This window comes from Carex rostrata, chromosome 31 (assembly GCF_964058835.1).
Source record: "Carex rostrata chromosome 31, lpCarRost1.2, whole genome shotgun sequence".
In the NCBI taxonomy this organism is placed as follows: Eukaryota; Viridiplantae; Streptophyta; class Magnoliopsida; order Poales; family Cyperaceae; genus Carex; species Carex rostrata.
Window position 1 is genome coordinate 4,971,670 of NC_135948.1, and position 24,938 is coordinate 4,996,607.

Sequence of the window (24,938 nt, forward strand, 5' to 3'; positions counted from 1 at the left end):
GACCTTTGCTCTCTCTTTGCCTTCCTCTTATCTTTCTCTCAAACTGTGTTATACAACAATTCCAAAGCTTATAGTTTGTTCTATACTTCAATTCGATCGAACAAAGAAAAAGCTTCTTACTTTCTTGCTCCCCATACAACTGAGAAGGAGCATTGAACTCATAAAAGTTTTCAAGGGATCGAGAGACCCTATTTTCTTTTCCGGTTTCTATCTCCGGCGGGTGAAAAATGGTACTTATCATCAACCTGTTCATTAATTAATTTGTTTTTTTTTAGTTTTCTTTCTGGTTTTGTTTTGTTGGTTTGAGCTCATGCTGCCATGCACAATATTACAATAAATTAATTCTCCTCTGTGAATAAATGGGGCATCTTGACAGCTATGTTACTTATAATTAATACCTCTAATGGCACCTTTGTGGAGTCATCTGTACGTGTAGTGGATCACTTATTGGTGCAGAAACCTTCTACATCAATTGTCAGAGAATGGCAAATATCAGAATCTTTATTTTCTCTGATGTTGGAATGATTTTAAAAATTTCTTGTTTCTCTGAATTGCATATAAGTGCACCCTATGGTTTTCTGAATTATCAATGGTTGACTTGAGAAATCTAGATGCTTGGTAAGAACAAAAGGTGAATGAAATTGTAATATGACAACATGGTTATTTTAAATTTAATTTTAACTAATTTAGTTGGGTAGCATTTCTTTGATTTGCATGTCATATAGTACAATCCACAATTCAAATTTGACATGAACTGTTTTGTATTATCAATTCTATTTCTTGTTATAGAATTGTTTATCTAGACCCAGTATTCTTTTGGTGCCTTTTATCTGATAAATTATTAAAATAACTAGGAGAATAATTGTTATTATACATTTTTGTTTTGCTAGTCGGGCCCAAAAATTGCCGTGGGGTCGCATGTATGGGCTCGCTCAGACGACCCTGATTTGGTTTGGATAGATGGAGAAGTCTCTCAGATCAAAGGAGATGATGCCACTGTTGTTTTGACCAATGGAAAAACAGTATGTTTATTTATTTTTATTTCTTTATTTTATCATCTGTACCCCTGGAAATCAGAGATGTCGTACATAACCAAACTCGAAATTTATTTATCGGTGCTTCCAACTTGTGTTCTTCAAGGATGCCGAAAGGTGACAAAGAACCACTTACTGTTTCTCTCATAAGGGACAGAGCAGAGCGCCCAAGCGGGTAGTTGTTTTCTATATTTGGAGGATTTTGAGATTGTTTGAAAGATTTTGGGCGTTACTTGTGCCTCGACCTATATTATGCATTAAAGTTGTGTAAGGTACTGGGACCTTAGCAGAACTTGGTCTATATATATGCTTATCAGAAATAAATTCAATTTGACCTCTCCCATTTTGTTGATCATTAATGCAGTTGGGATTATTACTTTAATTTGTGGATTTTGTACTTCGTATTTCATGCTGTGCACTTTATGTTAAACTAAGCGGACACGATTGGAAAATACCATTTACACACTTTTCTAATCTTGGAATAGTCATTTTTTCACTTCATGTCAATTTTTGTATGACTTAACGACATATACTCCATCGTCATTTTCTTTTTTCAGATTGTAGTAAAAGTGGACAGCCTTGAAATGAAAGATACAGAGCTTCCGGAGGAAGGGATAGAGGACATGACAAGGCTCTCATACTTGCATGAACCTGGTGTTTTGCAAAATGTCGCTCTCAGATATTTTAGAAATGACATTTATGTGAGTCCAAATGAACTGATAACTTTATTTATACATCCAAACTGTTACTAGCATGCAGTTGGGTGCTTGATCATTAATTGAGGTATTATGAAGGGTAAATTTGTTATTTCATAACCAAATGCTGAGCTCTGATCATATAACCCCTTAAACTTCCTCCAAGCATCTATTGGTACACTCTGGTTAGATACTGAAAGGCATTATGAATATCATGAATTGTACCATACCTGCACATAAAGCAAACTAAAGCCGAAAGCCATATTTATATTCCCCTTATTTCTTTTTGTTTATTTGTTTCTTGCTTGGCGCTCAAAATACTGCAATTGGTTCTCCTTTTTCCCTGACTGATATTGCCACTGAGCATTTAGTATGGTAATCTTTGACCAAAACAATTTCATTATTTTTATTCTCAGACGTATGTCGGAAACATCTTGATTGCCGTAAACCCTTTCCAAAGGGTGCCACATCTAATTGGTGAAGACTTGATGAAAAAACACAAAGGAAAAAATCTAAATGAGATTGCTCCCCATATTTTTGCTATTGGAGACGTTGCCTATAGGTAACTTATCTTGCTTTCTTTGACAATCTCATTGTGTACTTGGCTTTTACTGTGACTTATGATCCTAAAATATTATAGTCCAATTTCTTGGGCATTTACTTGAAAAGGAAAATTTTACATTGTGAATCAATGTTTTCTTGACAGAATTTTGACTCAAATTTGTAACAAGAGACTTTTTTAATCTGTGTTTTCTGATGAATATTCAGGGCTATGGTAAATGAACAGAAAAGCAACTCTGTTTTGGTTAGTGGTGAAAGTGGTGCTGGTAAAACAGAGGCCACAAAGTTACTTATGAGATATCTTGCTTTTATTGGTGGAACATCTGGTTCAGGAGAGAGAACTGTTGAACAGAAAGTTTTGGAGTCTAATCCTATTCTTGAAGCTTTTGGAAATTCGAAAACAGTTAGGAACAATAACTCAAGGTATTTTTTGATATATTACTTTTTATTTCATCAAATTACACTGTTATTGTAAATTGGCACTTCATTTGGTATTTATTATCTTCTATTATTTTTGTTATGGTGCAGTCGTTTTGGTAAGTTTGTGGAGATCCAGTTCAATGACAGAGGAAAGATTTCTGGTGCAGCTGTCAGAACTTACTTGCTTGAAAAATCTCGTGTTTGCCAAATTGGTTCTCCTGAGAGGAGCTACCATATATTCTATTTCCTTTGTGCTTCACCACCTGAGGTATGAACTAATAAATTGCTGTCTCGACCTTCCACTCTTTGTTCTTATAGAAGTTACCCATGTCATTTCAAATTTATTGAATTTCCACATGGCAGACTTCCCCAATGTTATTGTGTTATAATTTTGTATTAAGATCACAATGTTTTTTCTTGAAGCTTTGTCAAAAATGTATTACAAATAATGTCATCTATGTAGTTGCATGTGAAAATCATCAAATTTGAAGGTCATTTCTAGCCATTAAATCTTCAATGAAAAGGGAGCAGTAAATATATACCAATGAATCAAATGATTTTTAATGTTATGATTTTCCTAATTACATGGACCATTTTTTTATTCAGGGCTCATTAGATCCGATTTTTTATAAACCAGGATAATTAAAATAAATGTGGATGAAATTACTGGAAGAAATTAATAGACGTGTCCTTGTTGGATCTGCGTTGAGCATTTCATGCTCCAGAAGCTTACAGTCTATTCTAGGATGTTAAGTATTTTTATAGTGCCCATTGATTAATGTGATGAAATGTATGCACCATCCAGCATAGAGAGAGGTTCAAAGTGGGGGATCCACAGCAATTTCATTACTTGAACCAGTCAGACTGCTTCAAAGTGGATCGCATCGATGACCTCCAAGAATATTTGGACATGAGAAGTGCTATGGATGTTGTTGGCATGAATGAAGAAGAACAGGTTAATTTTATTAGCAATGGACTTTCTTTTTTTCTTTTAAAAAAAAAAAAAAAAACTAAAGTTATGTCTTGATTAAATGCACACTAAATATATGGTTATATATGAACATTCAAAATTTGCAGGAACAATAGAAACTTTAACTAGGTGGCAAATTTATAAGATGTACACAGTACTTACAACATGTTGCTATTAATAATTATTTTTAAACTTATATCATCAGGATGGTATATTTCGGATTGTGGCAGCTATACTTCATCTTGGAAATGTTAACTTTTGTAAAGGAAAAGAGCCTGATTCATCTCAGATTAAGGATGATCAATCAAGATTCCATCTGAATACCGCAGCTGAACTACTGAGGTACTTATTGCTCATTTACTCAAATACATATGGATTTACATTCATGGGAAGCATGTCTTGTAACTAATTGATTGGTATGTCATTATAGCTAACTCGACCATGAGTTGAACCAAATTTTCTAATCAGAAATGCAAATGCTCAAAAGAATGAAACTTACAAGTTTGATATTTGCATACAGGGTTGATGTGGGAAAATTAGAAAAGGCAATGATATACAAAAGGATTGTTACTCGCGAAGGCAGTATAGACAAAGAGCTTGACCCAAATTCTGCTGTAGTTAGTAGAGATGGTTTAGCAAAGACAATTTATTCCCGTTTGTTCGATTGGTACTCTTTCCTTTTTCCTATATATATATATATATATATATAAATTTTACCATTATTAATTATTTTATAGAATGCATATTGTATTTTGCAAGGCAGATGATGTTTATACTGATTTCTTATTTGAAATATAGGCTTGTACTGAAAATCAATGTATCAATCGGGCAGGATCCAAATTCAAAAGTACTGATAGGTGTACTCGATATTTATGGGTTTGAGAGTTTCAAAACTAATAGGTAAGCTCTCAATTTTAAAATATGAAATTTATGTAGCAGAAATGATTCAAAGATAGTATATAGCTTACATTTAATACTTTCCTTTTGTTTGCTTCTTTCATGAAATAGTTTCGAGCAATTATGTATTAATCTCACCAATGAAAAGCTACAACAGCACTTCAACCAGGTATCCCTTTTGAATCTGTAATCTACATATACCTTAAAGAAATGAAATTCATTCGACTCCAAAAGTTAAACCCTTCACAACAGTCTATTTCAGATGTTCAGTACTTGCTGCTACCCACATCAATGAATAGCACCAGGCAAAAATTACTATTTTTCCAGCTTTTTGGTTAACTATCTTGCTTAGGATTTCATAATTGAACTTTATTTCCATTTTGAATGAAAGGGTAATCCTTGCGAAACAGAGCAAATTTCAAGTTTCTTGTAGTTTTCAAGGATGTGATTTTAAAAAATATGTTGTTTTCGACTTAATACAGCATGTGTTCAAAATGGAGCAAGAGGAGTATAACAAGGAAGAGATCGATTGGAGCTACATCGAGTTTAGTGATAACCAAGATGTGTTGGACTTGATTGAGAAGGTAAAAGAAAATTTCTGAATTAATTAATTTTTGCTGAGGGCTTGGCCTGGTTTCAAGAAGCATGTAAATAAATTAAATGGACTGCCAAATTTAAGAGGCTAGTCCCTGAAATTGATGTTTGAACTTTAAACTAATAAGATTTAACATAAGAAGCATATAAATTTACATTTTTATTCTCTTCTGTTACTTATCACGGAGAAAGAATCTCATTTTTTGTTTTGTTTAAGAAAGGTTAATGTGTGGTGACAATATACTTGTTATTTTATTTTCAGAAACCTAATGGAGTCTTAGCACTACTTGATGAATCCTGGTAAGCCCTGCATTTTGACTGTATTTACAAGTGATATATGTAAGAGTACTAGCATATGATAATTTTAAAATTAATATCTAATGATTTTCATTTCTTCTTTTTCATTATTATTTGTATTTAACAGCATGTTACCCAGAGCAACACACGAGACATTTGCTTCTAACTTGTACAACAAATTCAAAACACACAAAAGGTTTAGCAAACCAAAGCTTTCTCGCACTGCCTTCACAATTTCACACTTTGCTGGAGATGTAAGAATTTCTTCATGAATTGCAACAGTCCTCCATGGATCTGGAATTTAATATAGTGATCTGAAATAAGCTGGATTGTTTTATGTACATTAAATGCAGGTGGTCTATCAGTCCGAACAATTCTTAGACAAGAACAAAGATTATGTGGTCCCGGAACAGAATGAGTTGCTTAATGAGTCTCAATGCCCCTTCGTGTCCAATTTATTTCCTATTACAGAAGAATCTAAATCTGCAAAATTTAACTCCATTGGTACTCGTTTCAAGGTTTTTTTCCACTATTCTCTCACACTTTATCCCCACCTGTTTATTTCATGCAAGTTATTCCAAACTTTCAATATAAAATGTTGTTTCATATTTAGGAAACTTTTACCTGGAACTGAAATTTTTATCTGATAATTTCTTATTATTTGGATAACTATCAGTTGCAACTGAACTCGCTAATGGAAACTTTAAACGCAACTGAGCCACATTATGTGAGATGTGTGAAGCCAAATAATGTGCTCAAGCCTATGATTTTTCAAAATTCAAGCATTCTCCAACAATTGCAATGTGGAGTAAGTAATTTATAACCAAATTACCGTTACTTATATTCCAATTATTTTCTTCATTCAAAGGAACATTGATTCTAAATGTAACCTTTGGTGCAGGGTGTCCTTGAAGCTATTAGAATTAGTTGTCTTGGGTTTCCAACAAGAAGGACATTTGCTGAATTCCTTAAACGTTTTACAGTTCTTGGACCTAGTCTCATTGACGGAGTGTAAGTATCATGCTTTTCTTAAAAGTTCAACTTGGTCTCTTACATTGGTAAATTCAACTACTTAATGCATTTATGCTATTTTTGGATTTTAGTGAAGAGAAGGAAGCATGCCGCAAAATTTTGGATAAATATGGACTAACACGTTACCAGGTAAATAATGTTTTTTTTTTGTCATAGGGATCTGTGAGTTTTTACTTCTTGGGTTTTGAGACTTTTGACCAAATATTGGTTTTTGTAGAAGTATGTATATCCTAGGTTCAGGATCCCTTTAGTGAATGCACATTATATCAAAACTTTGATGCTAGCACAAAGAATAGATTTTAAGATGTGTCACATCATTGGCCTTGGCAGATAGGGAAAACAAAGGTGTTCCTGAGAGCAGGGCAAATGGCAGAGCTCGATGCCAGGAGAACAGAGGTGCTAGGACGTGCGGCAACGAAAATACAAAGAAAATGGAAGACTTATTACACACGCAAGAACTACCTCCACCTGCGGGAAGTTAGTGCTATGGTCCAAGCTGCTTGCAGAGGTAAGACCTCATTTCTTGAACATTTATATTAACTTCTTTTCACATAGATGCTGCCAATCGTTCATGTGCTAGTTTAGTGGTATTTTTACGCAAACTCCAGTGCAAAACATATTTATCTTTTGGGGTGATTGTTAGGTTTAATTATGCATGGAATGTGTTTTTTTCACTTGTCAATAGACTCAATACTAAGAAAATATTATTTTGGCAACTGTTAATTATGAATTTATGATATGGTATGCAGCTGAACTGGCTCGTGATCTGCATGAGCGTATGAGACGGCTAGATGCATCGATCAAAATACAAAAGTACTGGCGCCGTTATACCACTAGAAAGTCCTATAAAAACCTTGTATCTAAGACAATCACAATCCAGACTGGTCTTCGTGCATTGAGTGCCCACTTGGCATTGGTAGACAAATTGAGAAACAGAGCAGCAACTCACATCCAGGTAATGCTGCTTTCTTCTTTTTCTAGACACTCTGCATTTTTTTTTTTGGTCTAAAAGAACATCCATATCAATCTATTCTTAGATAACTAATCTTTCAATACTACCATTTATTATTTATTTTCCTGAGAAGCTTATCTTTCTGTTGCATAGGCTAAATGGCGTTGCCACAGAGACTATATGGCCCACAAGCATCTTAAGAAGGCAACTATTACATCCCAGAGTTGGCGAAGACGGGTTCTTGCTAAAAGGGAACTCGGAAGGCTTAGAGAGGTATTATATAATTTATTATAAATCATGCTAATCCACTCTCCTTTGTCCACAATCTTGCTTAATTTTTTTACTAGAAGTTTGACTATGATTGAATGTTTTTTGTTAATTTTACAATAGATTGCAAAAGAAAAGGCACGTCTGGAAGAAGAGAGGAGGAAAAAGCTCGAGGAAGAAGAGAGGGAAAGAGCACGACTGGAAGCCGAGAGGATGGCAGCAATGGCAGAGGAAGAAAGGCTAAGAGAAATCGAGGAAGCTGCAAGGCGGAAAAAGCAAGAGGAAGAAGAGAGGCAGAGAGCAGCCGAGGAAGCAGAGAGAAGGAAAATACAGGAGGAAGAAGAGAGACAAAGGGCAGCCGAGGAAGCAGAGAGGCGAAAAATACTCGAGGAAGAAGAGAGGCAAAGAGCAGCTGAGGAAGCTGAGAGGCAAAAAGCACTTGAGGCCGAGAGACAAAAGCAGCTTGAGGAAGAAGAGAGAATAAGAGCGATTGAGGAAGCTGAGAGGCAAAAGGCACTTGCGGAAGAAGAAAGGCTCAGAGCAATTGAGGAAGTAGAGAGGCAAAAAGCACTTGCGGAAGAAGAAAGACGCAAAGCAATTGAGGAAGCAGAGAAGCAAAAAGCACTTGCAGAAGAAGAAAAGCGCAGAGCAATTGAGGAAGCAGAGAGGCAAAAGGCACTAGCTGAAGAAGAGATGCGAAGAGCAATCGAGGAAGCTGAGAGACAACAAGCACTTGAAGCCGAGAGGCAAAAGGCACTTGCAAAAGCAATGGAGAAGCAAGGAGCAGAAATGGATCAGTTACAGGTACATGTACTATTTGTTAAAATCCTACTGGGGTGTTCTAATGGGGATATTCGAATAGGTTGATGTTTTTTTCTCCTTGGCATCATCTAGCTACCAAAGTGAAAAACTATCTCCATGTAAAAATGAAGATAAAACTAATTTGACATCTGATATAGTAGATCCGTGACAATCACATATCATTCGCATTGGTTGAATCATTACCACCTTTTCAAATCATGTATTCATTTAGTTGATATTCTTGTATATATAACATAATCAACTATGTTTTACTAATATCTCATCATATTGCAACAGGCGAAGTTCGACGAAGCAAGCCAAGAAAATGAATTGCTGAAGAAAGAATTAGCCGAGTTGCAAGAGAAAGTTGGGGAAGCAAATAAAGAAATTGTCAATGGACTACAAGAAACCATCAAAAGGTTTGGTTCTTCTTCTAGTATAATTGAAGCATGTAGTTTTCTGTTTTAGTTAAAAACATTTGTTACTCATGAACAGGCTAGAAGAAGTTGCATCTTCAACTGAAGCCTTGCTACTAACTGAAAGACAAGAGCATGATGTAACAAAGAATGCACTTTCCCAAAGGAGTGAAGAGTTAGTAAAGCAAGCTGAAGAAAACAATAGTAGAATAAAGCAGCTTCAAGAGGAGATGAGAAGGTATGGACACAATTTTGGTCAGAGTATGATAATTTGTCTTTGACATGAAGAAATATGATGCACTTGTTTATGAAATCTAAAGAGTATATCTAGAATTAAATCTGTATTGATACAGGTGCATCCCAATGAAGTGGTTTTATAGGAAATGTTCTCATTTGCTTTCTTCATATTTTTTTGTTAACTAAACAATTATTTAGACCCTCTGGGATTTAAATAGAGACTGAAAGTTGAAAAGGTTGCTATTGAGTACTGCTTGTGGAGAAAAAGAAGCAGTAGCAAAGCTTGTGCAATTAAGTACTTTATGCTCCTTTCAAACAGAATCCAAGAAGATGAACTGGCAGTGATGAAAAAAGAACAGGAGATAACCAAAAATGAACTTGCGGCAGCACAAGAGAGGAACAAAGAATTTGAACAGAAAGTTGACTACTTTGAAAGGAAAGTCACACAGCTTCAAGAAGATCTAGAGAGGTAATTAGAAAAACCTAATTTGAATAAGCATTCACTTGTACTCAACAACAATGATATAAAATGGGCACTTTTACTTATTTCATCTTCTTTTCTTCTAGAATTTTGTGTGTAGCATATATGTTGTAATAACATTTCGTTATGTTCACATTAAAGGTATAAAGGAATTGCGACGGAAAAGGAGGCTCTCTTGAAAACAAAAAAGCAAGAGCATGATGCAACAAAGAATGTCCTAGCAAGAGAAAAACAAGAGCATGAGGCTACAACATATGCTCTAACAAAAGAAAAGCAAGAGCATGATGCAACACAAAGTGCACTAGAAAAAGTAAAACAAGAGCATGAGACTACAAAGAATGCACTAGCAAAAGAAAAACAAGAGCGTGATGAAACAGAGTATGCTCTTACAAAAGAAAGACGAGAGCATGATGAAACAAAGAGTGACTTAAGAAAATCTCAGGAGAAAGTGAAAGATTTACAAAATGAGTTTCAAGATACTGATAAAAAGATTTATGACCTCCAAAGCGACTTGAAAAGGTACATGTATTGCTAATTTACTAATGATAAAATTCCCATGAATGTTTAAAAATCTGAGAACTTTATTAACAGGAGGGTAAGGATTAATACAAAATCTTTTTAAAACTTCATGTTTTAGTTGATGCCACTAACTCACAATTTGAACAATCACATCTTAAGTATACCTATAAGAAATGTCAACGGCACATGTAGATGATTATACTTGGTAAATTCAACTTGCTGATCGAAATGATAACACCTGGTTTCCATACCTGCTTATCCAAACATATCCAACATATTACTTGCCATTCATAAAAATAATGATATTTGTTAACTCTTTAAATGCAGGTCCAAAGAAGAGACAACTTCAATTGAGGCAATGTTACAAGCAGAAAAAAGAACACATGACACAGCTAAACAAACACTCATTGAATTTCAACAGAAAAATGAATTATTACAAAGAAAAGTTGAAGATTCAGATATGAGAATTGTCGATCTTCAAGGCAATGTGCAAAGGTTTGTACTTGTTGGTTTTTGTTGGTTTTTGTTTGTATAACTTGCCGAACTTGAATTTTTTACAACTCTTTAAACTGTTTCTTTATTATCATGATGAAATTCATGTTAAAAGTTGCAAATTCTATTTAATATTATCAACGTTATCTTTTCTTTTCATAGTTTCTTAAGTGATTCTATTCAAAAAGTAGAATTATTGCTTGAACATCTTGATTTGTCCAAACACCCCTGTAATATATTGTACTAGATGCATGAAAGTTTATACACTTTTCATCCTTGTTTTGAACTAAGCAAGAGCTGCATGTATAAAATAGGCTTGAACAAGATAAAGCAACGAAGGAGGCGATGCTGCAGACAAAGGAGACACTTTTGCAAACAGAAAGACAAGAACATGATGTAACAAGAAGGAAACTTTCAGATTCTCAAGAGAAGAATGAGGAGTTAACTAAGAAATTTCAAGGTGCTGATCAAAAAATTGTCGAACTTCAAATTGAATCAAAAAGGTCGGTACATAATTTCTAAAAGAGTTCTTTTTTTGCCTTTTATATCATAATAATTTTCGACCAAACGTCTATTTGATTGGTAATATTTTGGTACCCTAAGGATCTGTTTGGGTAAGGGATAACTATGGGATAAAGATATTATCGCGCTCACAGGTTATAGCTTTAGCTAGTTATCCCCAACTTAACCTAGGTCCTCGATAGGACCATTGACAAAAGGACTCAACAAAACTTACAATGAATTATTCCAATTAAACAAAAAATTACAATAGTAGCTAATGTTCAATTCAAGTGGGCAAAAATTTCTCTCTAAGATGCTTGAACTCTTTAGTTATGAGTTATGACATCAATCGCGAACCTATACCTGAATTGCACAACATTTTACTCTGGATGGATATTGATTGAAAAATTGGTTGCAACTTAAATTAGGCAATCAACAAGGTAAAATCAAAATTGCAAGCTAAGCATACATGTTTTCTTTGGCAATAGGTATCAAGAAGAGGCTGCTGCGAAGGAGGTAATGCTACAAAGGGAGAAACAAGAGCACAAAGCAACACAAGAGGAGCTCATTGACTCTCAAGCAAAGAGTAAAAAATTGACAAGGGAAGTTGATGATGCTAATGATACTGCTGATCGTCTTCAGAGAAATATTAACAGGTTTGATGTTAATAGTAGTATAATGGTATAGTTATTAATCTATCCATTGGTTGGTCCATACAAGTTACCTTCCTCTTCGGAGGTCAAGTGTTCGACTCTTACCATGGAAATATCTATTTTAAGCTTTATCTCTTGTTTTTTTGGAGTTTTGGTGTTGGTATTTGTAAGCTTGACAGGTGACTTTGCAAATCTTATTATTTCGAGCATGGCGCAGGCTAGAAGCAAACCTAGCTACAAAAGATGCTTTGTTGCAAAATAGCGAACAAGAACACTCTTCAACGAAGAAATTGCTTAAGGAATCAAAGGAGAAAAATGATGAATTAATTGAAAAAAATAATGGGTCTAATAAAATAATTGATCAACTACAAGATAATATAAAAAGGTTGGTTTATGAACTTATCTTTTATATGAAGTTCATAAACTATATAAATTATTGATACATACATATAAACTAACTAAATTGGTATGAAACAGGCTTGACGAAGTCATAGCTTTAAAAGAAAATTTGTTCCAAATGGAACTAGAACGACATGATGTAACAAAGAAATTACTTAAAGAATCTCAAGAGAAAATAGATGAATTATTAGAGAAAACTAAAGGTAGTAGTAAAAGAATTGATCGACTTGAAGAGAACATAGAAATGTTCGTTCAATATTTATCAAATTAAGTTGTTAATTTGAGTGCATGTAGTAGTAAACACAAGATAAAGAGCTATTTATTCGGTCATGAAACAGACTAGAAGAAATCAAAGCTTCAAAAGAGATGATATTGCAAAGAAAGCAACAAGAGCTTGAATCAATGAAAAATATACTTAAAGAATCTCAAGAGAGTAATGAAGAATTAGAAAAGAAAATCAAAGATGCCAATAAAATGATTGATCGACTTCGTGATGAGATAGAGAGGTTCGTTTTGCATATATTATTTTGTTTACAAGATTAATTTTCAGTACAAAAATGAAGTAATTTTCTTTGTTCATATGATTATTGGTAAACTCTTCGGTCATTAATAGGCACGAGGAAAATATAACTTCAAAAGAGGCATTGTTGCAAACAGAAAGACAAGAGCATAATGCAACAAAGAATTTTCTAAAGGCATCTCAGGAGAAAATTGAAGAATTGATGGATAAAATGAAAGATGATAATAAAATGTTTGATCGACTACAAGATCAAATCAAAAGGTTTGCTTAGAATTCATATATTAAATATTAAACTCTAGCATTAATTTGTTGATATGTCTAATATATGACTAAATAAGATTTATTCTTTCGACAACAAAACAGGCTTGAAGAAACCATACTTTTAAATGAGACTTTGTTTCAAACCGAAAAACATGATCATGATGCAACCAAAAAATTACTCAAGGAACTTAGAGAGAAAAATGAAGATTTAAATGAAAAAATACGAGGTGCTAATAAAGGACTCAACCGTCTTCAAGATGAAATTGAAAGGTCCGTATATACTATTCAATAAGCTACATCTATGAAGTTTTTGCCTAAGTTAAATCTATTGATATCAAGTTCATTAATGAAACAGGCTTGAAGAAGCCAAAGCTTCAAAAGAGATGTTTTTGCACAAGAAACAACAAGAGCTTGATACAACCAAAAGTTTACTTGATGAATCCAACAAGAAAATTAATGAATTAGAAAAGAATTTCAAAGAATCTAATAAAAGAATTGAAGGACTTCAAGAAGACATAAAGAGGTTTGCATTGGGTCTGTTACGTCATTATTAAGCTTACAAAATTAGCACCAAATTAAATAAGTTATTACCTCAAATGTTTAATTGCAGTATAGCTAAAAAAAATAGTATATCAAAAATTTTGATTCCACCATGAAACAGGTTTGAAGAAACCATAGTCTCAAAAGAGACTTTGTTGGCTAAAGAAAGAGAAGAGCATGATGGAATAAAGAAACTACTTAAAGAATCTTATGAAAAAAATGAAGAACTAATGGACAAAATCAAAGACGTTAACAAAAGAATAGATCGAATGCAAGAAAATATGAAAAGGTATGTTAAAGATAATGAGCAAAACTTATTTGTATTGGATTGAACTGATACTCTTAAGATATATTTGTTCAATAATGCATGCATGAAACAGTCTCGAAGAAGCCTTATCATCAAAGGAGACTGTATTGCAAACAGAAAGACAAGAACACGAAGCTACAAGAAAATTATTTAAAGAATCTAAGGAGCTAAATGAAGAGATGGAAGACAAAATTAAAGATGCAACTAAAAAGTTGGAGCGACATCAAGAAGATCTGAAAAGGTTCACATAATTTGTAGGATTTAGCAACTTATTACAATTAAGCGCTTCTTTTAATGAATTATTGAACCCATTCAATCATGCGATAGGCTTGAAGAAATTATAATTTCTAAAGAGTCAACGGTGCAAGCTGAACGACTAGAACATGATGCTACAAAAAAATCACTTAAGGAATCCATGGAGAAAATTGATGAATTGATAGAGAAGGTCAGAGATGCGAACAAAAGATTTGATCGACTTCAAGATGACTTGGAGAGGTTTGTAAAGAGCTCGTTTATAAAACTAAACCGATACTTAGGTTGTTAACAATACTAATATGATCATATACCTATTCCAACCATGACACAGGCTAGAAGATGCTAAAGCTTTTAAAGAAAAACAATTGCAAGAGAAACAACAAGAAATCAATAAACAAAAGCATTTGCTTACTGAATCTCTTGATAAAATAGAGGATTTAGGAAAGAAAAACAAAGATGCCAATAAACGATTTGAAGGACTTCAAGGAGACTTACAAAGGTTTGTAAAAGAATATTAATTGGCTATTATTCAAGTTTATAAATCTAAATGATAAAGACCAAATTGTATTAAAAGCTAATTCGGTCATGTTTGTAGGCTTGACGAAATCATAGCTTCAAAGGAGACTTTGTTGCAAACAGAAAAACAAGATCATGATGCAACAAAGAACTTTATTAAGAAACTTAAAGAGCAAAATGATGAGCTATTAGATAAAATAAGAGTTGATAAAAAAAGATATGATCAACTTCAAGATGATGTAGAAAGGTTTGTTACTTTACTAAAACAATCTATTTATAACAGTGGAAAGATCAAGCAATTAATATAATGAATTTAATCATGCAACAGGCTTCAAGAAGCTAGAGCTTCAAAAGAGACTTCGCTGAAGTTGAAACAACAAGAACTTGACACAACGAAAAATTTACTTACGGAATCTTACGAGAAAATTGAAGAATTAGAAAAGAAATTCAAAGATGCTAACATAACATATGATAGGCTTCAAGATGATATGAAGAGGTTTGTAAAGAGTTCAAAATCTCAGTTGTTAGGCTTACAATACCAACTCCTATTGACAAATCCAAATTACGACCTTCTCATGTAAGCATCATTTATCAAGTGATTGATAATTAGAATTATTTATTGCATCATAAATAGGTTTGAAGAGACTATAGCTTCAAAAGAGATGCTGATACAAGCAGAAAGACAAGAACATGAGAGTACAAAGAAATTACTTAAAGAATCTTATGAGAAAAATGAGGAATTAATGGATAAAATCAAAGAGGCTAATAAAAGATCTGATCGCATTCAAGAACAAGTTGAAAGGTACGTACAACTTAAATTTAAAATCTTCCTCATAATCAGACAACTAAGATGAAAACTTTAATTTGTTCAATATTAAAACAGGATCGAAGAAACTTTGTCCTCAAAAGAGTCTTTGCTGCAAGTGGAAAAGGAAGAGCATCAAGAAACAAAGAAATTAATTAAGAAGTACAAGGAGCAAATTGAAGACTTAGAAGAAAAACTCAAAGATACTAATAAAAAACTCGATCGCCATCATGATAATGTGGAAAGGTTAGTAAACTATCACAAATGTTGGAAAAAACATACTAATTTTTCATAGTGAATAATTAATTAAATTCATCTGTGATATAGGCTTGAAGAAACAATATTGTCAAAAGAGACAACGCTACAAGTTGAACGACAAGAACACGATGGAACTAAAAAGTTTCTCAAGGATTTTAAGGAGAAAAATAATGAATTAACAGAACAAGTCCAAATTGCAAATAAAAAAGTTGATCAGCTCCAATACGACTTAGAAAGGTCGGTACAAATATTTTCTTACAAAAAATATACATAATGTGTTATAAGATGATTTTAATTTATGTTAATTCCAATCATGAGACAGGCTCGAGGAAGCCAAATCTTCAAAAGACGCATTATTGCAAAAGAAGCGACAAGAACTCGATAGAACAACAAATTTACTTTCAGAATCTCTTGAGAAAATTGACAAGTTAGATGGAAAAATCAAAGATGCTAACAAAAGATTTGATGAACTTCAAAGCGAGATAAAGAGGTTTGTGCAAAGTTAGCTTCTTCATTGTCAAGTTTACAAAACCAATTGAGAACTAGTCTTTGGTCTAGTAGCCTATGAAAGGTCGTATATTCAAAACCCAAATTGGGGATCTATTATGGATATTAATAGATAACTCGAGCTTGAACTTTAGTGTTTCTCAAAAAGTTTACCAAAACAATTCATATAATAGAGATCCATGACAATGTAACTCACTTCATAAGCAATCCGAATATATTAACTACAAATTTTACTAAAGCTATTTTTCCACTATGAAACAGGTTGGAAGAAAATATACTTCTAAAAGAGACATTATTGCAAACAGAAAGGCAAGAACATGATGGAACAAAAAAACTACTTAAGGAATCTCGCGAGAAAAATGAAGAAATAATGGATAAAATGAAAGAAGTTGACAAAAGATCTGATCGATTGCAAGATAACTTAGCAAGGTTTGTATAAAATTAAATTGAGGTTGTTGAACTCTCCTCTGTTTTATCAATGTTTTGGGTTAAGTTCTTCATTTGTTAATAAAACAGACTTGAAGAATCCATATCAGCAAAAGAGAGCTCATTGCAAATAGAAAGGCAAGAGCATGAAGAAACAAAGAAGATACTTAAGAAACTTAAAGATCAAAATGAAGAACTAGAGGAAAAAATCAAAGAAGCTAACAAAAAGATAGATCGTCATCAAGCCACTGTGGAAAGGTGCATAAGCAAATGAATTTATTAATTTCTCTCATGTAGAATCTAGCTTTCTCATAGTGGATAACTAAGATTGCTTGGGAATAAAATAGGCTTGAAGAAACTATTTCATCAAAAGAGGAACAGGTGCAAAGTGAACAACAAGAGCATGATGCAACAAAGAAAATACTCAGGGAATCTAAATTAAAAGTTGAAGAATTATCAGACACAATTAGAGATGCGGACAAAAAAATTGATCGGCTTCAAGACAAGATAGAAAGGTTAGCACAAGTTCAATTTTAGATGGTCTTTATTATAAGCTCTTATTTCTGTGGGGGTAAAGATTGATCACTTTCTTTATGAAACAGACTTGAAGATGCCGTAAATTCCAAGGACACTATGTTGCAAAATGAACGTCGAGAAAATGATGTAACAAAGAAATTACTTAAAGAATCTCAACAAGAAAGTGAAGAATTGGAAAAGAAAGTTCGAGATGCCAATAAAAAAATTGATCGTCTTCAAGACAATGCAGAAAGGTTTGTGAACAATAATTACTATCTATACATATGATAATATTACTATTTTTTAATGTTGATACATAATCCAAGTTCCATAAGTATGTGAGACATAAATCAAGATTTTCAGTGGACATAATCTAGAGGATATTAACTGAGTCATGGAACAGGTTTGAAGAATCAATAACTTCGAAAGAGTCTTTATTACAAAAAGAACGACAAGAGCATGAGGACACAAAAAGATCAATTAAGGCGCTTCAAGAGGATAATGAAGCGTTAGTGCAAAGGAACAAAGAAGCTAACAAAATTATTGATCAACTTCAAGAAGACGTGAAAAGGTTTTGATGCTAAAACTTTACTATTAATTTTGTATGATAGAGCCAAATTCAATCTATTCCTTAACTATAACAACTCCAGAATATAATTTTTAAGAAGAAATATCTTTATTTAAAATTTCAACAGGTTTGAAGAATTTAAGGCTTCAACAGAAGTCATATTGCAAACAGAAAGACAAGGACATGATGCAGCCAAAAAGTTACTCACAGAATCTCAGAAAAAGACAGAAGAATTAGAACAGAAAAGCAAAGATTCCAATGACAGAACTGTCCAACTTCAAGAAGATGTAAAAAGGTCCGTACATAGCAGAATTCCATCCATTATTACAATTGCAAAAAAAATGTGCATCTTTCCTGGGTCTAATTATCTCTATTTCTTTTTTCTTTTTGCCATTCTCATACATTATTTGGAGTGTCCGACCGAGCCAAGATAACAATCAACAGGTGCCAAAGTTTGAGGGATCTAACCCTCGCTACAGTAAGTTAAGCGCATGCATGTCCCATATAGGACCAGAAAACCTGAGTTAATGAGTCGAACCCTTGACCTCTAGCACCAGTGGATTTGTTTATTAGCTATAGCTTTTTACAGCAATATATTGTGAATTAAAATTCTTAAAAGCAAATGAGTTTTACTATTGCAATGAAATAGGCTTGAGGACAGCCTAGCTGCTAAGGATGATGTATTACAAACAGAAAGGCAAGAGCATGATGTCACTAGAAGATCGTTGAAACGATCTCAGGATGAATACAAAGAGCTAATGAAACAAATTGAAGAGGATCGTGAAAGAATTAATGAGATCCAAAATGACATGCAGAGGTCTATATTATTTTTTTCATATTAGTTTTTGGTATCGGTTGATTCCATGCATTTGAACTAATTATTCTATTCGGCACATCCAATACAGACTCAAAGAAAGTGAAATCGGAAAAGAGACGCAATGGCAAACTGAAAAACGTGAGCATGATGCAACAAAGAGAGAATTGGTTGAGACAAAGGAGAAAATGAAGGAGCTATCACAAAAAGCTGAAAGTACTGATGAAAGAATTAGTCAACTCCAACTAGAACTGAAAAGGTTTGGAACAATTAACAGTGTAGATAACCATACCAAAAGAATTGGCAATATATATATAATGTTATATAAGTTTTACATTCACTAAAACTTTATTTTACTCCTTACTTTTACAAAACTTCAGTATGGCTAAGATTGATTCTTTCCTTGAAAATATAGGCTTGGGGAAGAAGTTATTGCAAAGGATGCATCAGTGCAAATAGAAAAGAGAGAGCATGAGGCAACACAGAGAGCACTTGTACAAGCCAAAGAATATAGTGAAGAATTGTTAAAAAGAAATGAGGCCTCTAGTAGCAGAATCGATAAGCTACAGGAAGACATGGCAAGGTTATACTTCTATTTATGATTCTTGAGTTAATTGCAGCATAAATTTTACATACCTGCTGCTTATTACCAAGTTAAATTGATTCTGCAACTAAGTGTTCTTACTTTTTCTCCCAATTTTTGTTTCTTTGGACTATGGCTCAACTGGTAATAATTAAGTGAATTCGAGTACAAAAAGTGAGTTTAGAAGTGAACAGGTCCCTGTGTTATGAACTAACTAGTGTAGCCTCTAGTACTGCAATCCTTGACAAACACTATTACACCACTATACAGAACAAAATTTGGTAGCAGAATTTACTAGATAAGTTTTATTTTGGTGTGGTGAGTCATACCAGCTGTTTTTTCTTAGAAACAGCTGCTATATTTGATGAGGTTTCTATTTTTAAGATAGTGTAGTAGATTCATATTCGAGCAAAGAACATTTTTTTTTTTTTCAATTTGATGCTGAATGAGACCTAATCAATGCAGATTTGAAGAGAAAGCTAAAGAAATGCAGGAACAGATGCTAAAAGGAAAACTAGAAATTTATGATGCAAGGAAACAAGCAACTGATGCTGAACTGAGAAACAAAGAGTTGCTTCAAAAGGTCCAACTTGCTGATAAAAAGATCAGTCAGTTGCATGATGCACTAAAAAGGTTGGCTTCTTTATCAGTTTGATATATTGCTGTATTTTTAAATAAATAACAGCATTGAAACCTCCAAATTTCAGTTGAAAATAGTTGGTTTTCAATTATATATCAGATTTTGTTGTTATTAGAAAGTAATCATGATTAAAAGTAGTATGTAATTCAAAATGTAATTTATTTCAAAAATGTTCAGATGTACCATTTATATTACCCGACCATAATATCCATAATAGTAGCTGTACTGTTTTAACAGCATAGCCAATCTTATAGTTTTCCATGTTAATTTGTGAATGAAATAGGATTGAAGAAAATGCAAGACAGAGAGAGATAATGCTACAAACAGAGAAACAACAGCATGATAAAACCAAGAACTCCCTCTCTAGTGCCAATGGAAAAATCCAACAACTAGAAAGGCAAATAGGCCAATTTCAAGAAGGTGTGAAAAGGTAGGTTCCTTTTTCTTTCACATTGTCTTCTTAGAATACAGCATGCATCACCCAATTTGGTTGACCAAATATCTGTCTTCTAATTGGTACACTAGTACCTTCATCTAAACTTTTTATTTCATACAATGTAGATATGAACTAGATGTAAAGGCCAAGATCCAGTCAGAGAAACAACAGCATGATGCAACCAAGCAAGCATTGTCTGATTCCCAAAGAAAAAACCAAGAATTGCAACAGAAAGTTCAATTCTCCGAATTAACTATCGAGCAACTTCGTGAAACCAACAGGAGGTTTGTAAAATATATTACCTCCCCAAAATTACAAGATATGACAAACCCTCCTTTGATAGTACATAATGTCTTGATCCCTACAGAACTGCTTACAAAGTTACAAAGTTACAATGATACCAACTCTCAGTGGGTGATTTGTATAAAAGTTTAGTTTTCATGTTTAATTTCAAACAAGTGAAGCTATAATTATATTCATGGATAGAACTATTTGCTCGTTCATCTAGTTTAGCTAAAAAATCCCCAAATACCTATTTTTAATTTATCATTATATATTCACGTGATAGGATATTTGGTTTCTTTGATCCTGGATGACTGTACAAAAGAATAACATTTTAGTCTCTTCTATTGAACCAATAATTTGTATGGTTATATTAATGGAACTCTAATTCTTTGGAACTAGGTTCGAAGAGAAAGCATTGAATTTGGAGCAGGAAAACAACTCTATTCGCCAAACCGGAGCCAAACTTCCTCCAAATCTCAGGAGAATGGGAAGTCAGATCTCTCAGGTATGTGTTGTAAACTTGTAATATTAGAGAGTATCATTTATCATTTTGTCCAGATCAAATTTGTTTTAGCCTTGGTCATGGATATGCAGTCCTAATTGCATTTTGCGTACCATTTAGCAGAGAATGTCAGAGAGCTTCAATGGCTACAATGCTCCAGAGTCTCCATATCATGCACCAAGAGCACCAATGGTGAATACATTGTTAAACTTGTGTTGAAATGTTTAAATAGTTCATTAAGACAACATTAAATAATCAGCTTGGAACTTCTTTTTCTCATCATCTAGTGCTTTAACCATGCAAATATATGACATATCAGGGGTACAAACTTAGTAATAGGTCTTTGTTCTTGTTTAATAAAAATAATTGTTTTTTTATACTCAAATTATCTAATGAATAATCAAATGCAGAGTACCACTCCGAGAGGAGATTTCTATTCAGAGGATGACAGAGAACAAAATGCATTTAATGAGCAACAACAGCAGGTTAGCTAAAAGCTTGATTTCTTTTGGAAAAAAAAAAAAACTTTTAACTCTTTTCACAACAATAAATTATTTTCCCATTTTGGAAACATAATTTATTTTTTATACTTTTTGACAGGAAAATCAAGAGCTACTGATCAGGTCCATCTCACAGTATCTTGGATTTCAAAACGGCGCGCCAGTTGCAGCCAATCTCATATATAAGTGCCTCGTAAATTGGAAATCATTTGAAGCTGACAGGACTAGTGTCTTTGAACTTCTCATTCAGAAAATAAGCTCTGCAGCAGAGGTGTGAAATCACTATATTTTATGCAATGTTTGTTAAGGCAATGAGTGAAGTGCTCCAAGGACAATTGTATTATAGAATGTTATCCAAGGAATATATCGATACATTCAGCCTTTTCCTCAATAAGGCCAAACTTAAAATGTCTGCTTTCCATATGTTTGTTATTTTTAGGATCAAGATAATAATGAGACATTAGCATATTGGATTTCAAACTTATCTACGCTAGTGCCTCTCCTGCAAAAGATACATAGAACAAGTGGTGTAACTGCTGGACCGGCCCCAGTACGCAGACGCAGGATGTCGCGGGTAAGCAAGAAAACTTAGCTATTTCATTTTTCTTTGGTAGAGAGAAAATATCATCAGGATTTCCCATTTAATTATAATTTAGGACAACCAAGAATCAGATTCATTGATATGGATTTTTTTTTTCTGTTCCATCTTTGTTTCACTGTTGTTTAATTTTGAAGTCGAGGTTATTTTTAGAGCTCAATTGAGGCTTAAACATCAAGACTAAGTGACCAAATATTCATGTATATCAGGCCACTCACCTAAAATTAAGCATTCATGGCACGATTGAACTTAATTATTTATCACTTTACTAAGTATTATTTCTGGAAACTAGACATCCTCCTCTATGAGTGGTTTTGCCACCAATTTTGGAGGTGCTTCCGGCAGTGGTGCGAATTTCATACAACAACTTATAATGCTCCTTGAAAAGTTGCTGGCTACCATTAGAGACAACTTGAAGAACGAACTATCCTCATTGCTGGGTATCCAGGTGAACCTACTTTTGCTAACTTGTTCATCAGTTCTTTAAAGTTTAAATTTGTTATATTTCTTCTCTCCAATATTAATTTTTTTGGAGAAAGAGGCCATGATGAAACAATGTGCTTCATGCACCATGTTTCATAAAATAACATAGAATTGTCAAGAACAAAACGTAAATTCACTTTGATCTGATAGCCTAATACTAAGAAATTTTGCTGGTGAGTGAACCAATCACAAGAAAATTATCATGATAACGGTTGGATTGTAGCAAACACAATGAATAATAATTTTATTTGTGTAACAAATTTTCTTATTCTGTTAAAAAAAATTCAGGCACCGAAAGTTTCACGTATGAGTTCAATGAAAGGACTTGGGCAAACTTTGGGCTCTTCTACTGGACAGTGGCAGCAAATTGTCAGGATTCTAGACAACTACATGACTATACTAAAATCTAATTATGTATGTATCGAAGCTATAAATTAGTAAACTGATCTATTCTCAAAAAATTTAGAAACTTATACTGAAATTCTTATTACTTTTTACAGGTCCCATCATATATAATCCAAAGGTTCTTTACCCAGCTGTTCCAAATTATGGATACTCAATTATTCAACAGGTATAATTTTTTGTTTGAAAATATATTACTGGAGTTCTATTTTACTATATTGCATGGTAAATATTGATTTTTCTGAATTGTAGTCTACTTTTGAGGCGTGAATCATGTTCCTTCAGTAATGGAGAGTTTATTAAGGCAGGATTGGGAGAACTTGAGTCATGGTGCCGTGACTCAACTGAAGAGGTGACATTTTCTTATGACATTTGAATTTTTATTATTTTTTATATTTGAAATCAAAGGATGGTACTTACTGACAGATATATTTCTTTTTACAGCATGTCGGTGCTGCATGGAAGGAGCTTAAGCACATACGGCAAGCAGTAGAATTCTTGGTATATTATCTCCAGCCAATTGCTAGCAAATTTATCCAAATGAATTTATCACTCTTTTTTAAGTATAGCAATTTTACATGACAAGCAACATTTTTATACTTTTGACCCAATAGGTGGCTCTTCAAAAGCAGAGAAAGACACTAACAGATATAACCAACGATATTTGCCCGGTAATAAGATATTATTCTATGTTGTGCACTTCACATCAGTAATTTCTAATTAAATAAGCCAATAATATGACTTTCATTTGCAATTGTATTCAGAGTCTTACTATGCAGCAGTTACATCGTCTTAGTACCTTGTATTGGGATGACAAGTATGGCACCAACATCCTCTCACAACATGTATGTCATTTGAAGTTCATACATTGTTCTTTTTATTTTTATTATTTTTATGTTATTTGCTCTTTTGATTTAAAAGATAATACAACGCAGAAGGCATGGCAACTGCATTAGTAAGTATTTCTAATTTGATCATGTATATATAGGTCACTTCTGAGATAAATCAGATGATGGCAAGGGAACCCAAAAGTTCATTTATGTTGACTGAAGGATCCAGGTTAGTCTACTTGTTTCTAATTGTGCTCTGCTAATTTTAATTGATTGTCGGTGGAAGGATAAATAAAAGTTTTGCTTTCACCTTAATCTGAATAAATGGTATAAAAATAATTAAACTTTTAATCGATAAATCCAGCAAGTGCCCAAGAAATTTTGGATTTCTGTCAGCCAAAACGTACTGTAACAACAACATACATATGGAAAGTACCAACATGATAACTATTGGTTCATATCAATATACATTTTGTCTAAATATGCCTAGCAATTAGAATAAACAAATTTCTCAAGTAATTTGTTTCCTCAATGCAGCCCTCCGTTAATTTTGGATGAACTATCACGGTCGATAACTGTTTACGAGATGAGAGACTCTGACTTACCAATATCAATTCGCAACCACCCTGGCTTTGCATTTTTGCAACAGAGACACTACTGAGTATTAGATATCATTCTTTCGATTTGCATTACCAAACTACAAAAATTTTGTAAGAGCTTTCTAGTGAGCCGGTCTGCTTCAATCAAAGAAATGGAGGTGTCGATGATCCATTGTTTTTGCCGCAGTATTGATAGATTCATTAATTCATTTGTTTCCCAATATCCCCTTGGATGGGATCTGAGTTATGTATTTCCAAGGGGTGAAAACCCTGTGAAGACTATGAGCTCCTATTGGAGAGGCTCATCATCTTTATTTTGGTCATGACAATAAAGTGCTATGGTTGCACTATTGCTGAGAGTTAGAGGCCGTGATGTGATGTATTTTAAATAAATGAAAGTTATATTAATGAAGGAATTTCTTTTTGAAACTTGACTGTGTTCAATGATTTGCTCTCTCTCAAACTTCTGCTTGTCACTTTACATTTGTGCCTGAACAACGGAGCGTTGTATTTACAGCCATTATTCTTTTCTTTTTTGTATAAATAACTTGAAAATGTTGCTTGAACAT

The 24,938-nt window shown here is 33.4% G+C and overlaps 1 protein-coding gene across 1 annotated transcript; it reads left to right on the forward strand.

Moving 5' to 3' along the window:
- On the forward strand, nucleotides 1-24,933 carry LOC144547134 (uncharacterized). The gene is made up of 65 exons (XM_078295726.1): nucleotides 1-230; nucleotides 891-1,022; nucleotides 1,592-1,735; nucleotides 2,146-2,291; nucleotides 2,498-2,713; nucleotides 2,819-2,978; nucleotides 3,516-3,665; nucleotides 3,886-4,022; nucleotides 4,201-4,347; nucleotides 4,479-4,580; nucleotides 4,689-4,746; nucleotides 5,060-5,161; nucleotides 5,434-5,471; nucleotides 5,596-5,722; nucleotides 5,822-5,986; nucleotides 6,145-6,276; nucleotides 6,370-6,479; nucleotides 6,572-6,629; nucleotides 6,831-7,008; nucleotides 7,250-7,455; nucleotides 7,606-7,725; nucleotides 7,843-8,523; nucleotides 8,818-8,939; nucleotides 9,016-9,174; nucleotides 9,493-9,642; nucleotides 9,796-10,173; nucleotides 10,501-10,668; nucleotides 10,980-11,168; nucleotides 11,655-11,822; nucleotides 13,661-13,828; nucleotides 13,920-14,087; nucleotides 14,174-14,341; nucleotides 14,433-14,600; nucleotides 14,697-14,864; nucleotides 14,946-15,113; nucleotides 15,252-15,419; nucleotides 15,501-15,668; nucleotides 15,750-15,917; nucleotides 16,003-16,170; nucleotides 16,449-16,616; nucleotides 16,704-16,871; nucleotides 16,961-17,128; nucleotides 17,216-17,383; nucleotides 17,533-17,700; nucleotides 17,825-17,992; nucleotides 18,347-18,514; nucleotides 18,603-18,770; nucleotides 18,927-19,094; nucleotides 19,560-19,727; nucleotides 20,018-20,164; nucleotides 20,296-20,454; nucleotides 20,855-20,960; nucleotides 21,078-21,149; nucleotides 21,368-21,442; nucleotides 21,558-21,728; nucleotides 21,897-22,031; nucleotides 22,348-22,503; nucleotides 22,827-22,952; nucleotides 23,039-23,109; nucleotides 23,193-23,292; nucleotides 23,385-23,441; nucleotides 23,555-23,611; nucleotides 23,705-23,785; nucleotides 23,929-23,999; nucleotides 24,308-24,933. Exons 1-65 carry the CDS (start codon nucleotides 228-230, stop codon nucleotides 24,429-24,431), a joined length of 9,714 nt encoding a protein of 3,237 aa, XP_078151852.1. The 5' UTR covers nucleotides 1-227; the 3' UTR covers nucleotides 24,432-24,933.
- Nucleotides 24,934-24,938: the final 5 nt, after the last annotated feature.

What these genes read in the sequence shown, in the direction of transcription:
- LOC144547134 (XM_078295726.1), top strand. An exon ending in CCTAGTCTCATTGACGGAGT is followed by an intron (nt 6,480 to 6,571) that starts GTAAGTATCATG and finishes TTTGGATTTTAG; the next exon opens with TGAAGAGAAGGAAGCATGCC. An exon ending in ATGGACTAACACGTTACCAG is followed by an intron (nt 6,630 to 6,830) that starts GTAAATAATGTT and finishes TGGCCTTGGCAG; the next exon opens with ATAGGGAAAACAAAGGTGTT.